This window comes from Phyllobates terribilis, unplaced genomic scaffold, assembly GCF_046119375.1.
Source record: "Phyllobates terribilis strain yellow unplaced genomic scaffold, ASM4611937v1 Scaffold_12__6_contigs__length_324123572, whole genome shotgun sequence".
In the NCBI taxonomy this organism is placed as follows: domain Eukaryota; kingdom Metazoa; phylum Chordata; class Amphibia; order Anura; family Dendrobatidae; genus Phyllobates; species Phyllobates terribilis.
In genome coordinates, this window is record NW_027362772.1 from 22,583,692 (window position 1) to 22,601,743 (window position 18,052).

General features: G+C 43.9%; 1 protein-coding gene across 2 annotated transcripts in view; it reads left to right on the top strand.

The window, feature by feature from the left end:
• Window positions 1-18,052, top strand: part of LOC141172958 (chymotrypsin inhibitor-like) — a 58,407-nt gene that overhangs the window by 33,724 nt on the left and 6,631 nt on the right. The window contains exons 1-2 of one of the 2 annotated variants that reach the window (XM_073657572.1): window positions 11,498-11,589; window positions 12,635-12,692. In XM_073657572.1, coding sequence (XP_073513673.1) covers window positions 12,653-12,692 — 40 coding nt within the window. In that variant the 5' untranslated portion in view covers window positions 11,498-11,589; window positions 12,635-12,652. Of the gene's footprint in view, window positions 1-11,497; window positions 11,590-12,634; window positions 12,693-18,052 lie in introns of those variants that run through there. The other variant, XM_073657573.1, reaches the window with a different exon arrangement.

An 18,052-nucleotide genomic window follows, 5' to 3' on the forward strand; every position in this document is an offset into this window, starting at 1 on the left:
CCCCATGTAGTGCACACGTTATACCTCCATACAGTGCCCACATAATACTTCCATACGGTGCAATCAATATTCCTCCATGTAGAGCTCAAATAATGCCTCCATACAGTGCACACATATTATCTCAATACAGTGCACACAAAATAACTCCATGCAGTGCACACATAATACCTCCATGCAATGCACACATAATACCTCCATACAGTGCACATATAATGCCTCCATATATTGTACACATAATACCTCCATACAGTGCACACATAATACCTCCATATAGTGCACACATAATACCTCCATACAGTGCACACATAATACCTCCATATAGTGCACACATAATACATGCATATAGTACAAACATAATATCTCCATATAGTGCACTCATGATACCTCCATATAGTGCCCACATAATACCTCCATATAGGGCACACATAATACCTCCATACAGTACCCACATAATACCTCCATACAGTGCCCACATATTATCTCCATACAGTGCCCACATATTATCTCCATACAGTGCACACATAATACGTCCATACAGTGCACACATAATACCTCCATACAGTGAACACATTATCTCCATACAGTGAACACATTATCTCCATACAGTGAACACATAATACCTCCATACTGTGCACACATAATACCCACATGTAGTGCACACGTTATACCTCCATACAGTGCCCACATAATACTTCCATACGGTGCAATCAATATTCCTCCATGTAGAGCTCAAATAATGCCTCCATACAGTGCACACATATTATCTCCATACAGTGCACACATAATAACTCCATGCAGTGCACACATAATACCTCCATGCAGTGCACACATAATACCTCCATACAGTGCACACATTATACCCACATGTAGTGCACACGTTATACCTCCATACAGTGCCCACATAATACTTCCATACGGTGCAATCAATATTCCTCCATGTAGAGCTCAAATAATGCCTCCATACAGTGCACACATATTATCTCCATACAGTGCACACATAATAACTCCATGCAGTGCACACATAATACCTCCATGCAGTGCACACATAATACCTCCATACAGTGCACATATAATGCCTCCATATATTGTACACATAATACCTCCATACAGTGCACACATTATACCCCCATGTAGTGCACACATAATACCTCCATATAGTGCACACATAATACCTCCATACAGTGCACACATAATACCTCCATACAGTGCACAAATAATACCTCCATATAGTGCACACATAATACATGCATATAGTACAAACATAATATCTCCATATAGTGCACACATGATACCTCCATATAGTGGCCACATAATACCTCCATATAGGGCACACATAATACCTCCATACAGTACCCACATAATACCTCGATACAGTGCCCACATATTATCTCCATACAGTGCCCACATATTATCTCCATACAGTGCACACATAATACGTCCATACAGTGCACACATAATACGTCCATACAGTGCACACATAATACCTCCATACAGTGAACACATTATCTCCATACAGTGAACACATAATACCTCCATACTGTGCACACATATCTCCATACAGTGCACACATTATACCCCCATGTAGTGCACACATTATACCTCCATACAGTGCCCACATAATACTTCCATATGGTGCAATCATTATTCCTCCATGTAGTGCACAAAAAATACCTCCATACAGTGCACACATATTATCTCCATACAAAGCACACATAATACCTCCATACAGTGCACACATAATACCTCCATACAGTGCACACATATTATCTCCATATAGTGCCCACATAATACCTCCATACAGTGCACACATAATACCTCCATGCAGTGCACACATATCTCCAAATAGTGCACAAATAATACCTTCATACAGTGCACACATATTACCTCCATACTGTGCACACATAATACGTTCATACAGTGCCCACATATTATCTACATACAGTGCACACATAATACCTCCATACAGTGCACACATAATACCTCCATACAGTGCACACATATTATCTCCATATAGTGCACACAATACCTCCAGTGTATGCATAATACCTGCATATAGTGCACACATTATACCTCCATACAGTGAACACATAATACCTCCATACAGTGCACACATAATACCTCCATACTGAGCACACATAATACGTCCATACTGAGCACACAAAATACCTCCATACAGTGCCCACATATTATCTCCATACAGTGCCCACATATTATCTCCATACAGTGCCCACATATTATCTCCATACAGTGCACACATAATATGTACTAGAGTGCACACATAATACATTCATAGAGTACCCACATAATACCTCCATACAGTGCCCACATATTATCTCCATATAGTGCACACATAATACCTCCAGTGTATGCATAATACCTCCATATAGTGCACAAATACCTCCATACAGTGCACAAATAATACCTCCATACTGTGCACACATAATACATCCATACAGTACCCACATAATACCTCCATACAGTGCCCACATATTATCTCCATACAGTGCCCACATAATACCTCCATGCAGTGCACACATAATACCTCCATACTGTGCACACATAATACCTCCATACTGTGCACACATTATACCTTCATATATTGCACACATAATGCCTCCATACAGTGCACACATAATACATGCATAAAGTGAAAACATAATATCTCCATACAGTGCACACATAATACCTCCATATAGTGCCCACATAATACCTCCATATAGTGCACACACAATACCTCCATATAGTGCAAACATATTGTCTCCATATAGTGCACACATTATACCTTCATATATTGCACACATAATGCCTCCATACAGTGCACACATTATACCTTCATATATTGCACACATAATGCCTCCATACAGTGCACACATTATACCCCCATGTAGTGCACAAGTTATACCTCCATACAGTGCCCACATAATACCTCCATACGGTGCAATCAATATTCCTCCATGTAGAGCACAAATAATGCCTACATACAGTGCACACATATTATCTCCATACTGTGCACACATAATAACTCCATGCAGTGCACACATAATACATCCATATATTGTACACATAATACCTCCATACAGTGCACACATTATAACCCCATGTAGTGCACACATAATACCTCCATATAGTGCACACATAATAACTCCATATAGTGCACACATAATACATGCATATAGTACAAACATAATATCTTCATATAGTGCACACATGATACCTCCATACAGTGCACACATAATCCCTCCATACAGTGCACACATAATCCCTCCATACAGTGCACACATAATCCCTCCATACAGTGCCCACATATTATCTCCATACAGTACACACATAATACCTAGATACAGTGCACACATAATCCCTCCATACAGTGCCCACATATTATCTCCATATAGTGCACACATAATACCTAGATACAGTGCACACATAATATCTCCATACAGTGCCCACATAATACCTCCATACAGTGCCCACATAATACCTCCATACTGTGCACACATAATACGTCCATACAGTACCCACATAATACCTCCATACAGTGCCCACATATTATCTCCATACAGTGGCCACATAATACCTCCATACTGTGCATACATAATACGTCCTTACAGTACCCACATAATACCTCCATACAGTGCCCACATATTATCTCCATACAGTGCACACATAATACGTCCATACAGTGCCCACATATTATCTCCATACAGTGCACACACAATACCTCCATACAGTGCCCACATACTATCTCCATACAGTGCACACATATTATCTCCATACAGTGCCCACATAATACCTCCATACAGTGCACACATAATACCTCCATACTGTGCACACATAATACGTTCATACAGTGCCCACATATTATCTCCATACAGTGCACACATAATACCTCCATACAGTGCACACATAATACCTCCATACAGTGCACACATAATACCTCCATACAGTGCACACATAACACCTCTATACAGTGCACACATAACACCTCCATACAGTGCACACATAATACCTCCATACACTGCACATATAATTCCTCCATACTGTGCACACATAATACGTTCATACAGTGCCCACATATTTTCTCCATACAGTGTACACATAATACCTCCATACAGTGCACACAATACGTTCATACAGTGCCCACATATCTCCATACAGTGCACACATAATACCTCCATACAGTGCACACATAATACCTCCATACAGTGCACACATAATACCTCCATACAGTGCACACATAACACCTCCATACAGTGCCCACATATTATCTCCATTCAGTGCACACATAATACCTCCATACAGTGCACATATAATACCTCCATACTGTGCACACATAATACCTCCATATAGTGCACACATAATACCTCCAGTGTATGCATAATACCTCCATATAGTGCACACATTATACCTCCATACAGTGAACACATATTATCTCCATACAGTGCACACATAATACCTCCATACTGTGCACACATAATACCTCCATACAGTGCACACATATTATCTCCATACAGTGCACACATAATACCTCCATACAGTGCACACATAATACCTCCATGCAGTGCACACATATCTCCAATAGTGCACAAATAATACTTCCATACAGTGCCATCATAATACCTCCATATAGGGCACACATAATATCTCCATACAGTGCACACATAATATTTCCATATAGTGCACAAATAATACCTCCATATAGTGCACAAATAATACCTCCATATAGTGCACACATAATACATGCATAAAGTGCAAACATAATATCTCCATACAGTGCACACATAATACCTCCATATAGTGCCCACATAATACCTCCATGCAGTGCACACATATCTCCAAATAGTGCACAAATAATACTTCCATACAGTGCCATCATAATACCTCCATATAGGGCACACATAATATCTCCATACAGTGCACACATAATATTTCCATATAGTGCACAAATAATACCTCCATGTAGTGCACAAATAATACCTCCATATAGTGCACACATAATACATGCATAAAGTGCAAACATAATATCTCTATACAGTGCACACATAATACCTCCATATAGTGCCCACATAATACCTCCATACAGTGCACACATTATACCCCCATGTAGTGCACACGTTATACCTCCATACAGTGCCCACATAATACTTCCATACGGTGCAATCAATATTCCTCCATGTAGAGCTCAAATAATGCCTCCATACAGTGCACACATATTATCTCAATACAGTGCACACAAAATAACTCCATGCAGTGCACACATAATACCTCCATGCAATGCACACATAATACCTCCATACAGTGCACATATAATGCCTCCATATATTGTACACATAATACCTCCATACAGTGCACACATAATACCTCCATATAGTGCACACATAATACCTCCATACAGTGCACACATAATACCTCCATATAGTGCACACATAATACATGCATATAGTACAAACATAATATCTCCATATAGTGCACTCATGATACCTCCATATAGTGCCCACATAATACCTCCATATAGGGCACACATAATACCTCCATACAGTACCCACATAATACCTCCATACAGTGCCCACATATTATCTCCATACAGTGCCCACATATTATCTCCATACAGTGCACACATAATACGTCCATACAGTGCACACATAATACCTCCATACAGTGAACACATTATCTCCATACAGTGAACACATAATACCTCCATACTGTGCACATATATCTCCATACAGTGCACACATTATACCCACATGTAGTGCACACGTTATACCTCCATACAGTGCCCACATAATACTTCCATACGGTGCAATCAATATTCCTCCATGTAGAGCTCAAATAATGCCTCCATACAGTGCACACATATTATCTCCATACAGTGCACACATAATAACTCCATGCAGTGCACACATAATACCTCCATGCAGTGCACACATAATACCTCCATACAGTGCACATATAATGCCTCCATATATTGTACACATAATACCTCCATACAGTGCACACATTATACCCCCATGTAGTGCACACATAATACCTCCATATAGTGCACACATAATACCTCCATACAGTGCACACATAATACCTCCATACAGTGCACAAATAATACCTCCATATAGTGCACACATAATACATGCATATAGTACAAACATAATATCTCCATATAGTGCACACATGATACCTCCATATAGTGCCCACATAATACCTCCATATAGGACACACATAATACCTCCATACAGTACCCACATAATACCTCGATACAGTGCCCACATATTATCTCCATACAGTGCCCACATATTATCTCCATACAGTGCACACATAATACGTCCATACAGTGCACACATAATACGTCCATACAGTGCACACATAATACCTCCATACAGTGAACACATTATCTCCATACAGTGAACACATAATACCTCCATACTGTGCACACATATCTCCATACAGTGCACACATTATACCCCCATGTAGTGCACACATTATACCTCCATACAGTGCCCACATAATACTTCCATATGGTGCAATCATTATTCCTCCATGTAGTGCACAAAAAATACCTCCATACAGTGCACACATATTATCTCCATACAAAGCACACATAATACCTCCATACAGTGCACACATAATACCTCCATACAGTGCACACATATTATCTCCATATAGTGCCCACATAATACCTCCATACAGTGCACACATAATACCTCCATGCAGTGCACACATATCTCCAAATAGTGCACAAATAATACCTTCATACAGTGCACACATATTACCTCCATACTGTGCACACATAATACGTTCATACAGTGCCCACATATTATCTACATACAGTGCACACATAATACCTCCATACAGTGCACACATAATACCTCCATACAGTGCACACATATTATCTCCATATAGTGCACACAATACCTCCAGTGTATGCATAATACCTGCATATAGTGCACACATTATACCTCCATACAGTGAACACATAATACCTCCATACAGTGCACACATAATACCTCCATACTGAGCACACATAATACGTCCATACTGAGCACACAAAATACCTCCATACAGTGCCCACATATTATCTCCATACAGTGCCCACATATTATCTCCATACAGTGCCCACATATTATCTCCATACAGTGCACACATAATATGTCCTAGAGTGCACACATAATACATTCATAGAGTACCCACATAATACCTCCATACAGTGCCCACATATTATCTCCATATAGTGCACACATAATACCTCCAGTGTATGCATAATACCTCCATATAGTGCACAAATACCTCCATACAGTGCACAAATAATACCTCCATACTGTGCACACATAATACATCCATACAGTACCCACATAATACCTCCATACAGTGCCCACATATTATCTCCATTCAGTGCCCACATAATACCTCCATGCAGTGCACACATAATACCTCCATACTGTGCACACATAATACCTCCATACTGTGCACACATAATACGTTCCTACAGTGCCCACATATTATCTCCATACAGTGCACACAATACCTCCATACAGTGCCCACATATTATCTCCATACAGTGCCCACATATTATCTCCATACAGTGCACACATAATACCTCCATACAGTGCACACATAATACCTCCATACAGTGCACACATAATACCTCCATACAGTGCACACATAATAACTCCATACAGTGCACACATAATACCTCCATGCAGTGCACACATAATACCTCCCTACAGTGCACACATAATGCCTCCATATATTTTACGCATAATACCTCCATACAGTGCACACATAATATTTCCATATAGTGCACAAATAATACCTCCATATAGTGCACACATAATACATGCATATAGTACAAACATAATATCTCCATATAGTGCACACATGATACCTCCATATAGTGCCCACATAATACCTCCATATAGTGAACACATATTATCTACATATAGTGCCCACATATAATCTCCATATAGTGCCCACATAATACCTCCATACAGTGCCCACATAATATTTCCATATAGTGCCCACATATCTCCATAGAGTGCACACAAAATATCTCCATACAGTGCACACATAATACTTCCATACAGTGCCCACATAATATCTCCATACAGTGCACACATAATACCTCCATACAGTGCACACATAATACGTCCATACAGTACCCACATAATACCTCCATACAGTGCCCACATTTTTTCTCTATTCAGTGCACACATAATACCTCCATACAGTGCCCACATATCTCCATACTGTGCACACATAATACCTCCATACAGTGCACACATAATACGTCCATACAGTGCACACATAATACCTCCATACAGTGCACACATAATACCTCCATACAGTGCACACATAATACCTCCAGTGTATGCATAATACCTCCATATAGTGCACACATTATACCTCCATACAGTACCCACATAATACCTCCATACAGTGTACACATAATACCTCCATACAGTGCACACATATTATCTCCATACAGTGCACACATAATACCTCCATACAGTGCCCACATATTATCTCCATACAGTGCCCACATAATACCTTCATACAGTGCACACATAATACCTCCATACTGTGCACACATAATGCCTCCATACAGTGCACACATAATACCTCCATACAGTGCACACATAATACCTCCATACAGTGCACACATAATACCTCCATACAGTGCACACATAATACCTCCATACTGTGCACACATAATACGTTCATACAGTGCACACATAATACCTCCATACAGTGCACACATAATGCCTCCATGCAGTGCACACATAATACCTCCATACAGTGCACACATAATACCTCCATACTCTGCCCACATAATACCTCCATACAGTGCACACATAATACCTCCATACAGTGCACACATAATGCCTTCATACAGTGCACACATAATGCCTCCAGAGTATGCATAATACCTCCATATAGTGCACACATTATCTCCATACAGTGCACACATAATACCTCCATACAGTGCACACATAATACCTCCATACCATGCCCACATATTACCTCCATACAGTGCCCACATATTACCTCCATACAGTGCCCACATATTATCTCCATACAGTACCCACATATTATCTCCATATAGTGCACACATAATACCTCCAGTGTATGCATAATACCTCCATATAGTGCACACATTATACCTCCATACTGTGCACACATAATACCTCCATACAGTGCACACATAATACGTCCATACAGTGCCCACATATTATCTCCATACAGTGCACACATAATACCTCCATACAGTGTACACATAATACCTCCATACAGTGCACACATAATACCTCCATACAGTGCACACATAATACCTCCATATAGTGCACACATAATATCTCCACACAGTGCACAAATAATACCTCCATAGAGTCCACACATAATACCTCCATACAGTGCACACCTTAGTTTTAATACTATGTCTGATCAGTGTATATAAATGTTACAGAGGCTACATCTGTGAATTATCGTGTTTTCTGCAGGAGGGAAGTTCTTCTGTTTATGTGTTAGTGTGAGGTTTTGGAGGATAGAATGGGACATTACAGCCCCCAGAGCCTGGGACATCGGAAGAAGTGTCACGGCAGAGCGGTGATCAGGTCGCGGTCACCTCCGGGCTGTGCTCACATCATTAATCATTTCTTGTTTATTTATCTTCTACATAAACCACCAGCAAATGATTTTTTTTTGTTTGTTTTAAAGGGGTACTCCCATCAACCTGTCATACTACAGAGGGGCCAAGACACCCGTATATTCCTGATAGATGGGGGAGGTGGGGCTCCAGAAGTGAATATGCAAAAACGAGAATAGTCCTTAATTTTCTTACAAATACAATATTACAATCATTCAAATGTAACAATGTAACAGAAAGATCCATGTATCCAATAAAAATAAAGAACACAAAAGACTGTTTGCAAAGTTGCTTCTTCTATTTTTTTTGGGATGCACTGAATCAATAAAAGATTGATTGCAAAAGTATACACGCCCACGGAGAAATCACTCACAGATAAGACAATCAATCTAATTGTCTGTTATGCCACTCAATTTATTAATAGTGGCCAGCAAAAAAGGGTTGTAATGTGGGTGATGTACGGGACCCACACTTTTTCTTTGCAGCCTATGAACTTGTAAGTGTACTTGTACTCTGAAGCTTGAAACTATTCCTCTATCCTGATTCCTGATTGTCCTGTGGTGTCATTTCCAACTGAATGGAACTAGAAGTGAACAAGTGAAAGATCAAACCCTTGAGAAGTAGGGAACATTGATACAAAAGCCCCTAAAAATAGTAAAAGAAGCAGAGACCTTTAGGGCATGGTCTGGATAAATGTAGCATAACCCTAAAGATCAGGGTCTGCGAGCAAAAAGATTCTAAAAATAGTTCCCAAAAGTTTACGTTCTATTGCAACGTTCAAGAACTTTCCCTCATCCGAGTGTTGAAACCACTAAGTGACCTGTACATTTTAAAGTGACACAAAATGAGTTGCGCAACACTGTATCTGCAGTTGTTTTCATCAAAGTCTGTTCAGTAATTGTCTTTATTTCAAGGGAAAACATTCAAAAATATTCCACTAGTGTCACAGGTATATCAAGTGTGACAGACAGTTGCTATGGATCCGGCAGTAGAAGGTCACTGTTCTTGGCATTGCAGACACCTTCCTGATCCTCTCATCTCTGTAGTGTAGTAATATCATTCTCCCTTTAGGACCAAGCAGCGACCTCCACCTTCTGCTGCTAATTGAAACACCCTTGCTTGGTAGTTAAAAGTTCTCAGTGTCTCCAGAGAGTCTCTGGTGATAGTTCTATGTTCCTCTGTCCAGGCCTGGAGTGCTAGTAGTCGGCTAGCTTCTTCTTGGAGTACAGTTAGTGTTAACTCTCTGGTGTCTTCTCAAGCTAAGTGTACCCCCTTTGTTTGTTTACCTTGTTGTCTTTAGTTACAGTGGGGCTAACTAGTGCTCACCCCTTCCCCATCTAGGGCCTAGCTCTAGGGACATTCAGGGATTAGGTTTCCTGTTCGGTGATAGGTGCTGAAATTTTATAGGGACAATAGGGTAGTCAAGGTGATATTAGATCTTCCTAGGGGTCTTCACTCCCCTTTCCCTAGTTGTTGGACTCCCTTCCCCACTTCCCGTCGTTGCACACTTGTTCCTTCCCTCACCCAGATTGACATTGTGATGATGAGAAAAGATCCCCAGTGCCCAGGGGCAAGTTATGGTACAAGATGGGCCAAGATGGGGTTAGTGCTTACAAGATAAACTGCAAATAAAAAAAGAGACTAAAACTAAACTGCAAAAAAATACTATAAATATTATATATAAGTTTAAATACAAAGTATCTTTTGCTCTCAGCTGCATCATTTTTGTACCTTTTTATGCTTTGAAGTCTCTCTTTGCATTTCCCGTGATTTGGCTCAGTTTCCACCCACATATGTTCTCCAAAAATTACCAAACAAGTGACCCAGGGAACAAATATCCTCATCCGAACAGAACCAATACGATCGGTGCTCATCTCCACCCCTAAAATCCAGTCCTATAAAATGTGATGTTCTAACTTCTGGTATTTTCTGGCTGGAGATTCTCCTCGTCTGTACATGTGAGTAAGAAACAACGTCCATGGTGCACAAAGGCTGACAATGGTGAACGTGTGCTCAGGGGAACTTTATGTAATGTAACAGATTTTAACCTAGAATTCCTAAAGTTTCCTAACTTTGTAAACTTTTTATGTCCTTTTGATAATCCAGCAGATCTGATAATCTTTTAGGTCCATTATTGTGGCATTTATGGGATGTGATAATAAAATACATCGCTGGAATATTTTATGGTCATAGGAAAGTTTCAATTTTAGGAAAAAACGTTAAAGGGATTGTCCACTTCCCCCACAAAAAAATTTACCCTTACATGTGTTCATAGTATGATTAAAGAAAAAAATGAAAAATTAACAATCAGCCCAATTATAACAAAGTATTGATAACATGGCGAGCCAGGATATGCTTAAAAATGGAAGTGCCGCAGTCATAAAAGCTGAAGATCAAGCAACATTGCAAATAAAGTTTATTAGTATTACATAATCCTATTCTGAATAATTTTAAAAGTAATTTTATAAATTGGTAGAGATACCAGGTGTAGGACGCTCCCACGGTACTAAATGTAGCGAATGAAAAAATATACTAAAAATAAAAATTTAAAAATTGTTATTTCTATTAAAAACTCAACGCGTTTCGGCTGCATCCAGGCTTCCTCAGGTGACAGCAGTTTCCCTTGTCTTTTACACTTTACTTCACTCAGAAAAAAACTTTTTCCTATCTCCTTTTCTCCCACACTGGAAAATGGCCAGTGGAAAATCCACTGGTACATAAAAGTAATTTTATGGATCTGGACAACCCCTTTAAGGAAGGTATTTTTTTTTTCTTTGCGTATAACATTTTCTTGCAGTTCTGTACTGGAACGTAATGCTGAACAGTAACAATATACAATATATCACGGTTACCTTTCAGTACATTGAACTATTTAATATATATCATTAGGATTTTTAATATATTTTTTGTACTTTTTCCTTGTACATTAACCTGTAGGTGGCGCTGATTGTGTCATGTTATATTTTCTGATTAATTATTGTTTCTTTATATATTTATTTGCAGACAACCAGAAGCATAAATATGTTGAAGGTCAGAGCTTTGCTGTTTCTTTTCTCCCTGGGTAAGTAACATAACGTCATTTCATTTATTTACTATGATAGAAATGAGTTTTCCATTGAATTGTTGCTGCCTTGTGATAAGTGATGACAATAAATGAGAGGAGCCACATGACAAACTCAGTGCCACTACATCAGTCACCAGGCGCACACAAAGCAATCTAAAAAAAAGGTTTTATAAAAGTCCTCTCTAAAATCTACATTTTTAGGACCTTTGGAATTTTTTTTATTTTTTTTATACCTTTTACTAATGTAAATTGTATATTGTTTTACTCTATTTACAATCCAAATCAAAGGGGTATTCTCACCAAAGGTATCTATGGCATGTCCACTACTGTACTGGCTGTACATGAAGTGTTCTGGCTGCACATGAAGGGGGCTGGCTACACATGAAGTGGATTAGCTGGAGGGGGCTGGCTGCGCATGAAGGGGGTTGGCTGCACATGAAGTGAGATGGCTGCATATGGAGGGGCTGGCTGAATGGGGCTGGCTGCACATGAAGTGTTCTGGATGCACCTGAAGGGGGCTGGCTACACATGAAGGGGGCTGGCTACACATGAAGTGGATTAGCTGGAGGGGGCTGGCTGCGCATGAAGGGGGTTGGCTGCACATGAAGTGAGATGGCTGCATATGGAGGGGCTGGCTGAATGGGGCTGGCTGCACATGAAGTGTTCTGGATGCACCTGAAGGGGGCTGGCTACACATGAAGGGGGCTGGCTACACATGAAGTGGATTAGCTGGAGGGGGCTGGCTGCACATGAAGGGGGTTGGCTGCACATGAAGTAAGCAGGCTGCATATGGAGGGGCTGGCTGAAAGGGGCTGGCTGCACATGAAGTGTTCTGGCTGCACATGAAGGGGGCTGGCTGCACATGAAGGTGGTTGGCTGCACATGAAGTGGATTAGCTGAAGGGGGCTGGCTGCATATGAAGGGGGCTGGCTACACATATAGTGGATTAGCTGAAGGGGGCTGGCTACACATGAAGGGGGCTGGCTAAACATGAAGTGGATTAGCTGAAGGGAGCTGGCTACATATGAAGATGGCTGGCTACACATGAAGTGGATTAGCTAAAGGGGGCTGGCTGCACATGAAGATGGCTGGCTGCATATGAAGGGAGCTGGCTGCACATGCAGGGAGCTGGCTGCACATGCAGGGGGCTGACTAAAGTGGGATGGCTGCACATGAAGGGGCCTGGCCAAGGTGGTTGGTTGCACATGAAGGGGGGTGCACATGAAGGTGGCAGGCTGCATATGAAAGGGGATGGCTGCACATGGAGGGGATAGCTAAAGGAAGCTGGCCACACATGAAATGGGCTGGCTGCGCATGAAGAGGGCTGCAAATGAAGGGGGCTGGCTGCACATGTGTGGCACCCCAGGGGTCTGGTTTCCACAGTAACAGCAGTGTTATGTCTGAGAGCAGGTGGGAGGTCTCTTGGTCAGGAATCCTATGCATGCCACACCTCCTGCCCAGTCCTGGGAGGGGAAGGACTTCCCCTATATAAACCTGGGGCTGAGGCAGGGTTAGAGAGAAGAGTAGAGAGAAGAAGAGAAGCAGTAATAGGAAAGAAAGATCAGGAGCTCTGTGGGAGTCGTGCTAAGAGGAGGTCAGGGCTGGAAGCTGTAGAGCTCGCCCTGATTGAAGATTTCTTACCGGACCCGGAGTCCGAGGCTGTGGGGACTAACTCCTACCCAGCAGCAGAAACCGACCGGCAGGGGATTTCAGGTCCTCTGGCCCAGAAACCCGAAGGCTCGGTCACACGTGTGGGACCAGCACCGCCGTCGTGGAGCGGAAGCTACTAGAAGGCCCCGAGTCACCGGCCATACGGGTGAGCACCACACGGTACACTCAGGGACGTGGGCTACCTTTACCCGCCTCTAGCAAGGTAGCCAGAAGAGTACAATTAGTTGGGGAGGCCTACAACTCCGCCTGGCCAAGGGGGATCCCATCTGCTCAAGGACTGACCAGGCCCCGACCGCTAGCCAGTACTCCGGGAGGGTCTATCTTTGTCACCAGTAAAGACCCTGAACTACACCGTATCGTCTCTGAGTGATTCCTGCTACCCCCATCATCCACGTCGGCTGCCCTGAGGCCATACCCCTCCCGTTGGGGGTTATACCATCCACGCTGCACCATCCTCCCACCGGCCTCAGCGGTTTGCCCTGCAGCGGTAGCTCCATAGCTGCATTCAACGGGTGGCGTAGTCGTCCTACATCTACTGCTAATATACCGCCACTTAGTCTGACTCCCTGGGCACGGACCGGGTCACCGCCACGAGACTACTACCCCTATCAGATCCGGCTCCGGGTAGTCCCTGCGTGCGCAACGCTACATCACATAGGCCCAGGGCGCGTCAACTTTTGGCGTAGTCGGCAGGATCTCGTGCCCGCAACCACCGGGTACTGCGTGCCTGAAAAAGACTGTTCAAACTTACCAGTGGTGAAGATTCCCGCCATCCGGCGCCATCTTCTACCTTCTTCCCGCCATCCGCGAAGTTTTCCCGCCATCTGGCGCCATCTTCTGCCTTCTTCCCGCCATCCGTGGAGTTTTCCCGCCGTTGGACGCCATCTTGAAGACGCCGCGCAGGAAGAAGAGGGGCGTGGACTCCAAAAGCGCGCGAGAACTGAAGCCCCGCCTCACGTCCGGACGTTGCGTAAGGTCCTGGAAGGAGCCCAGCAGACGCCGACGTCACAGGAGCGCGACGGAAGGTCCTCAACCCTGACGATCCACTGCGGAGCCGCGGCCTACGGAAGAGGATCATCGCAAGGTAGGCCATGGTCCACTAGGGGGGAGGAAGATGTCGGATACGGAGGAGAGCTTCACTGCCTCAACCCCCGCCAGCGCCACCGCTGCTGCAGTCATGCCTTTCACCATGCCCTATATCCCGGGAGCGGCCTGGCTACCCCAGTACTCAGGGGAGTCACATACTCTGCATGACTTTAGAGAAAAGCTGGATAGCCTCTTCCAGGTGTACCCCCTCACAGAAGAGCAAAAAGTGAGCATCCTGGTGGCCCAATTAACTGGGGCAGCCCAAAGGGAGGTAAAGTCCTGGCCACCTGGGGGAAGGACTGTCGCAGGGATACTAACCCGGCTGAAGGATACCTTTGATACCCGCACCTCAGCCGAGATCAAGCTTAGATTCTACGGGTGCAAGCAGCGAGCACACGAGAGTATAAGGGACTATGCACTAAACCTACAAGAGGCCCTGAGGGCCATTAAGCAGACCGACCCTGACGGCGTGGGAGACGAGGACCGGCTGTTGACTGAACAATTTATAGAGGGTTTATATTGCAATGCCCACCGAACCCAGTTGCGGGCAATGGCCTTACAGGACCCTCATCTGGGATTTGCACAGTTCAAGGACAGAGCCATCCGGGTGCTCCGAGAACCGGCACCAGGTGGCGTTGTGACCCACAGACGCCCCACTACCACTTACCACCAAGAGGCGGCGCCCTTGTTGGCAGGGCCTGTGGGAGCTGATGCGCAGGCTTTGAACAATGACCCGGCTCCCGACCTGCACCATCAGGTCCAAGAGCTAGCTAAAAGCGTTGCTGCGCTAACCCGAACTGTGCAGTCTTTACAGGTTTCTACTCCAGGGAAGATCCAGCTGGCATCCGGACCGGAGGACATCCCGTGGCGCCGACCAAGGAGGACCCCACTGGCCAGAGGAAGACCCAGCGACCGATACAACGAGGACGGACAACCTATCTGCCGCCGCTGCAATCAACCCGGACATATGGCAAGGTACTGTCCTTTAAACTGGCACAACCTAGGGTAGAGGGCCAACCCCTAGGAAAAAGATCATCAGGCCCATCAAACTGGCATGACAAATATGTGGGAGAACGTCCAGTCTTGCCTGTGGTACTGGATGGCATTCCTATGAGTGCCCTACTGGACACTGGGTCACAGGTCACCACCATCCCGTACGTGCTCTTCAAGCAGTACTGGAATGACTCGGATATAACCCGCTACCCTGACGACGACTTGAGTATCATCGCCAGCAATGGTCAGCCCGTGCCACAGATCGGATTTAAGGAGGTGACCATTAAAATCGGTAGAGTCGAGCTGGCAGCCCAGGGACTGATCATTGTGGACATTGATAAGCGCGAGAGTCACCCTAAGATAACTCTAGGAACTAATGTAATTGAAAATTGTCTTGCGGAGGTGATTTTTATTTTACAGCAGGTTGCCAAGAACGCCAGCTCCGGCCAGCAGCGAGTGCTCCAAAAAGAGATCCGGGCACTGATGCGACGGCAACAGGTGGAACTCTCCGGCGGTGAGATTGGTAGCGTGAGAATGTGTGACCCTTTCCCTATTGCCATGCCCCCAAAAAGTGAAATGATGATTTGGTGCCGGGCGGCTATTGGTCTGAGAGGTAGAGATTACCAGGCAATGGTAGAACCAGTTTACTCAGACAGTAGGCCCACCATTTTGACAGCACGGGGGGTGGTCAATGTACGCCATGGGAGGGTGCCCGTTCGCATAATAAATATCGGGAAGAGGGAAGTGTACCTGCCCCGGTATGCCACGCTAGCCAAATTGTATACCATCAATCAGAATTCTATACAGTCCGTAGAACCCTTGCCTCCATCTTCTCCGGAGGAAGGTAACGGCTCTAAACAACAAATGGAGGATTGGTGTCAGCAACTACATTTGGGTACTGACTCCACTCCCTCTCACCAGAAACAGGGAGTCTACCGGGTGGTTCAAGAGTACGAGAGAGTGTTTAGTAAACACCCGTTAGACTTCGGGCGAGTCAAGGGGGTAGAACATCACATCCCCACGGGAGACCATCCTCCCATAAAAGAGAGGTATCGACCCGTACCCCCTGCACACTACCAACACGCCAAGGGGATGCTTAGAGACATGAAGGAGGCTGGGGTAATCAGGGAAAGCTGTAGCCCCTGGGCAGCTCCACTAGTCTTGGTCAAAAAGAAAGACAACACCATGAGAATGTGTGTAGATTACCGGAAAATAAACCGTATCACACACAAAGATGCGTACCCCTTACCAAGAATAGAGGAGTCTTTGGCTGCTTTAAAATCTGCTAACTTCTTCTCCACCTTGGATCTCACTAGCGGGTACTGGCAGGTTCCTGTAGCAGAGGCGGATCGGGAAAAGACCGCATTCACCACCCCGATGGGACTTAGTGAGTTTACCTGCATGCCGTTTGGACTCTGCAACGCACCAGGAACCTTCCAGCGATTGATGGAGTGCTGTCTGGGACACCGGAACTTTGAGACGGTCCTGTTATACCTGGACGATGTCATCATCTACTCCAAAACCTACGAGGACCACCTGAAGCACCTGGCGGAAGTGTTTGAAGCTCTGGCAAGTTACGGCCTAAAGGTGAAACCCTCCAAGTGTCA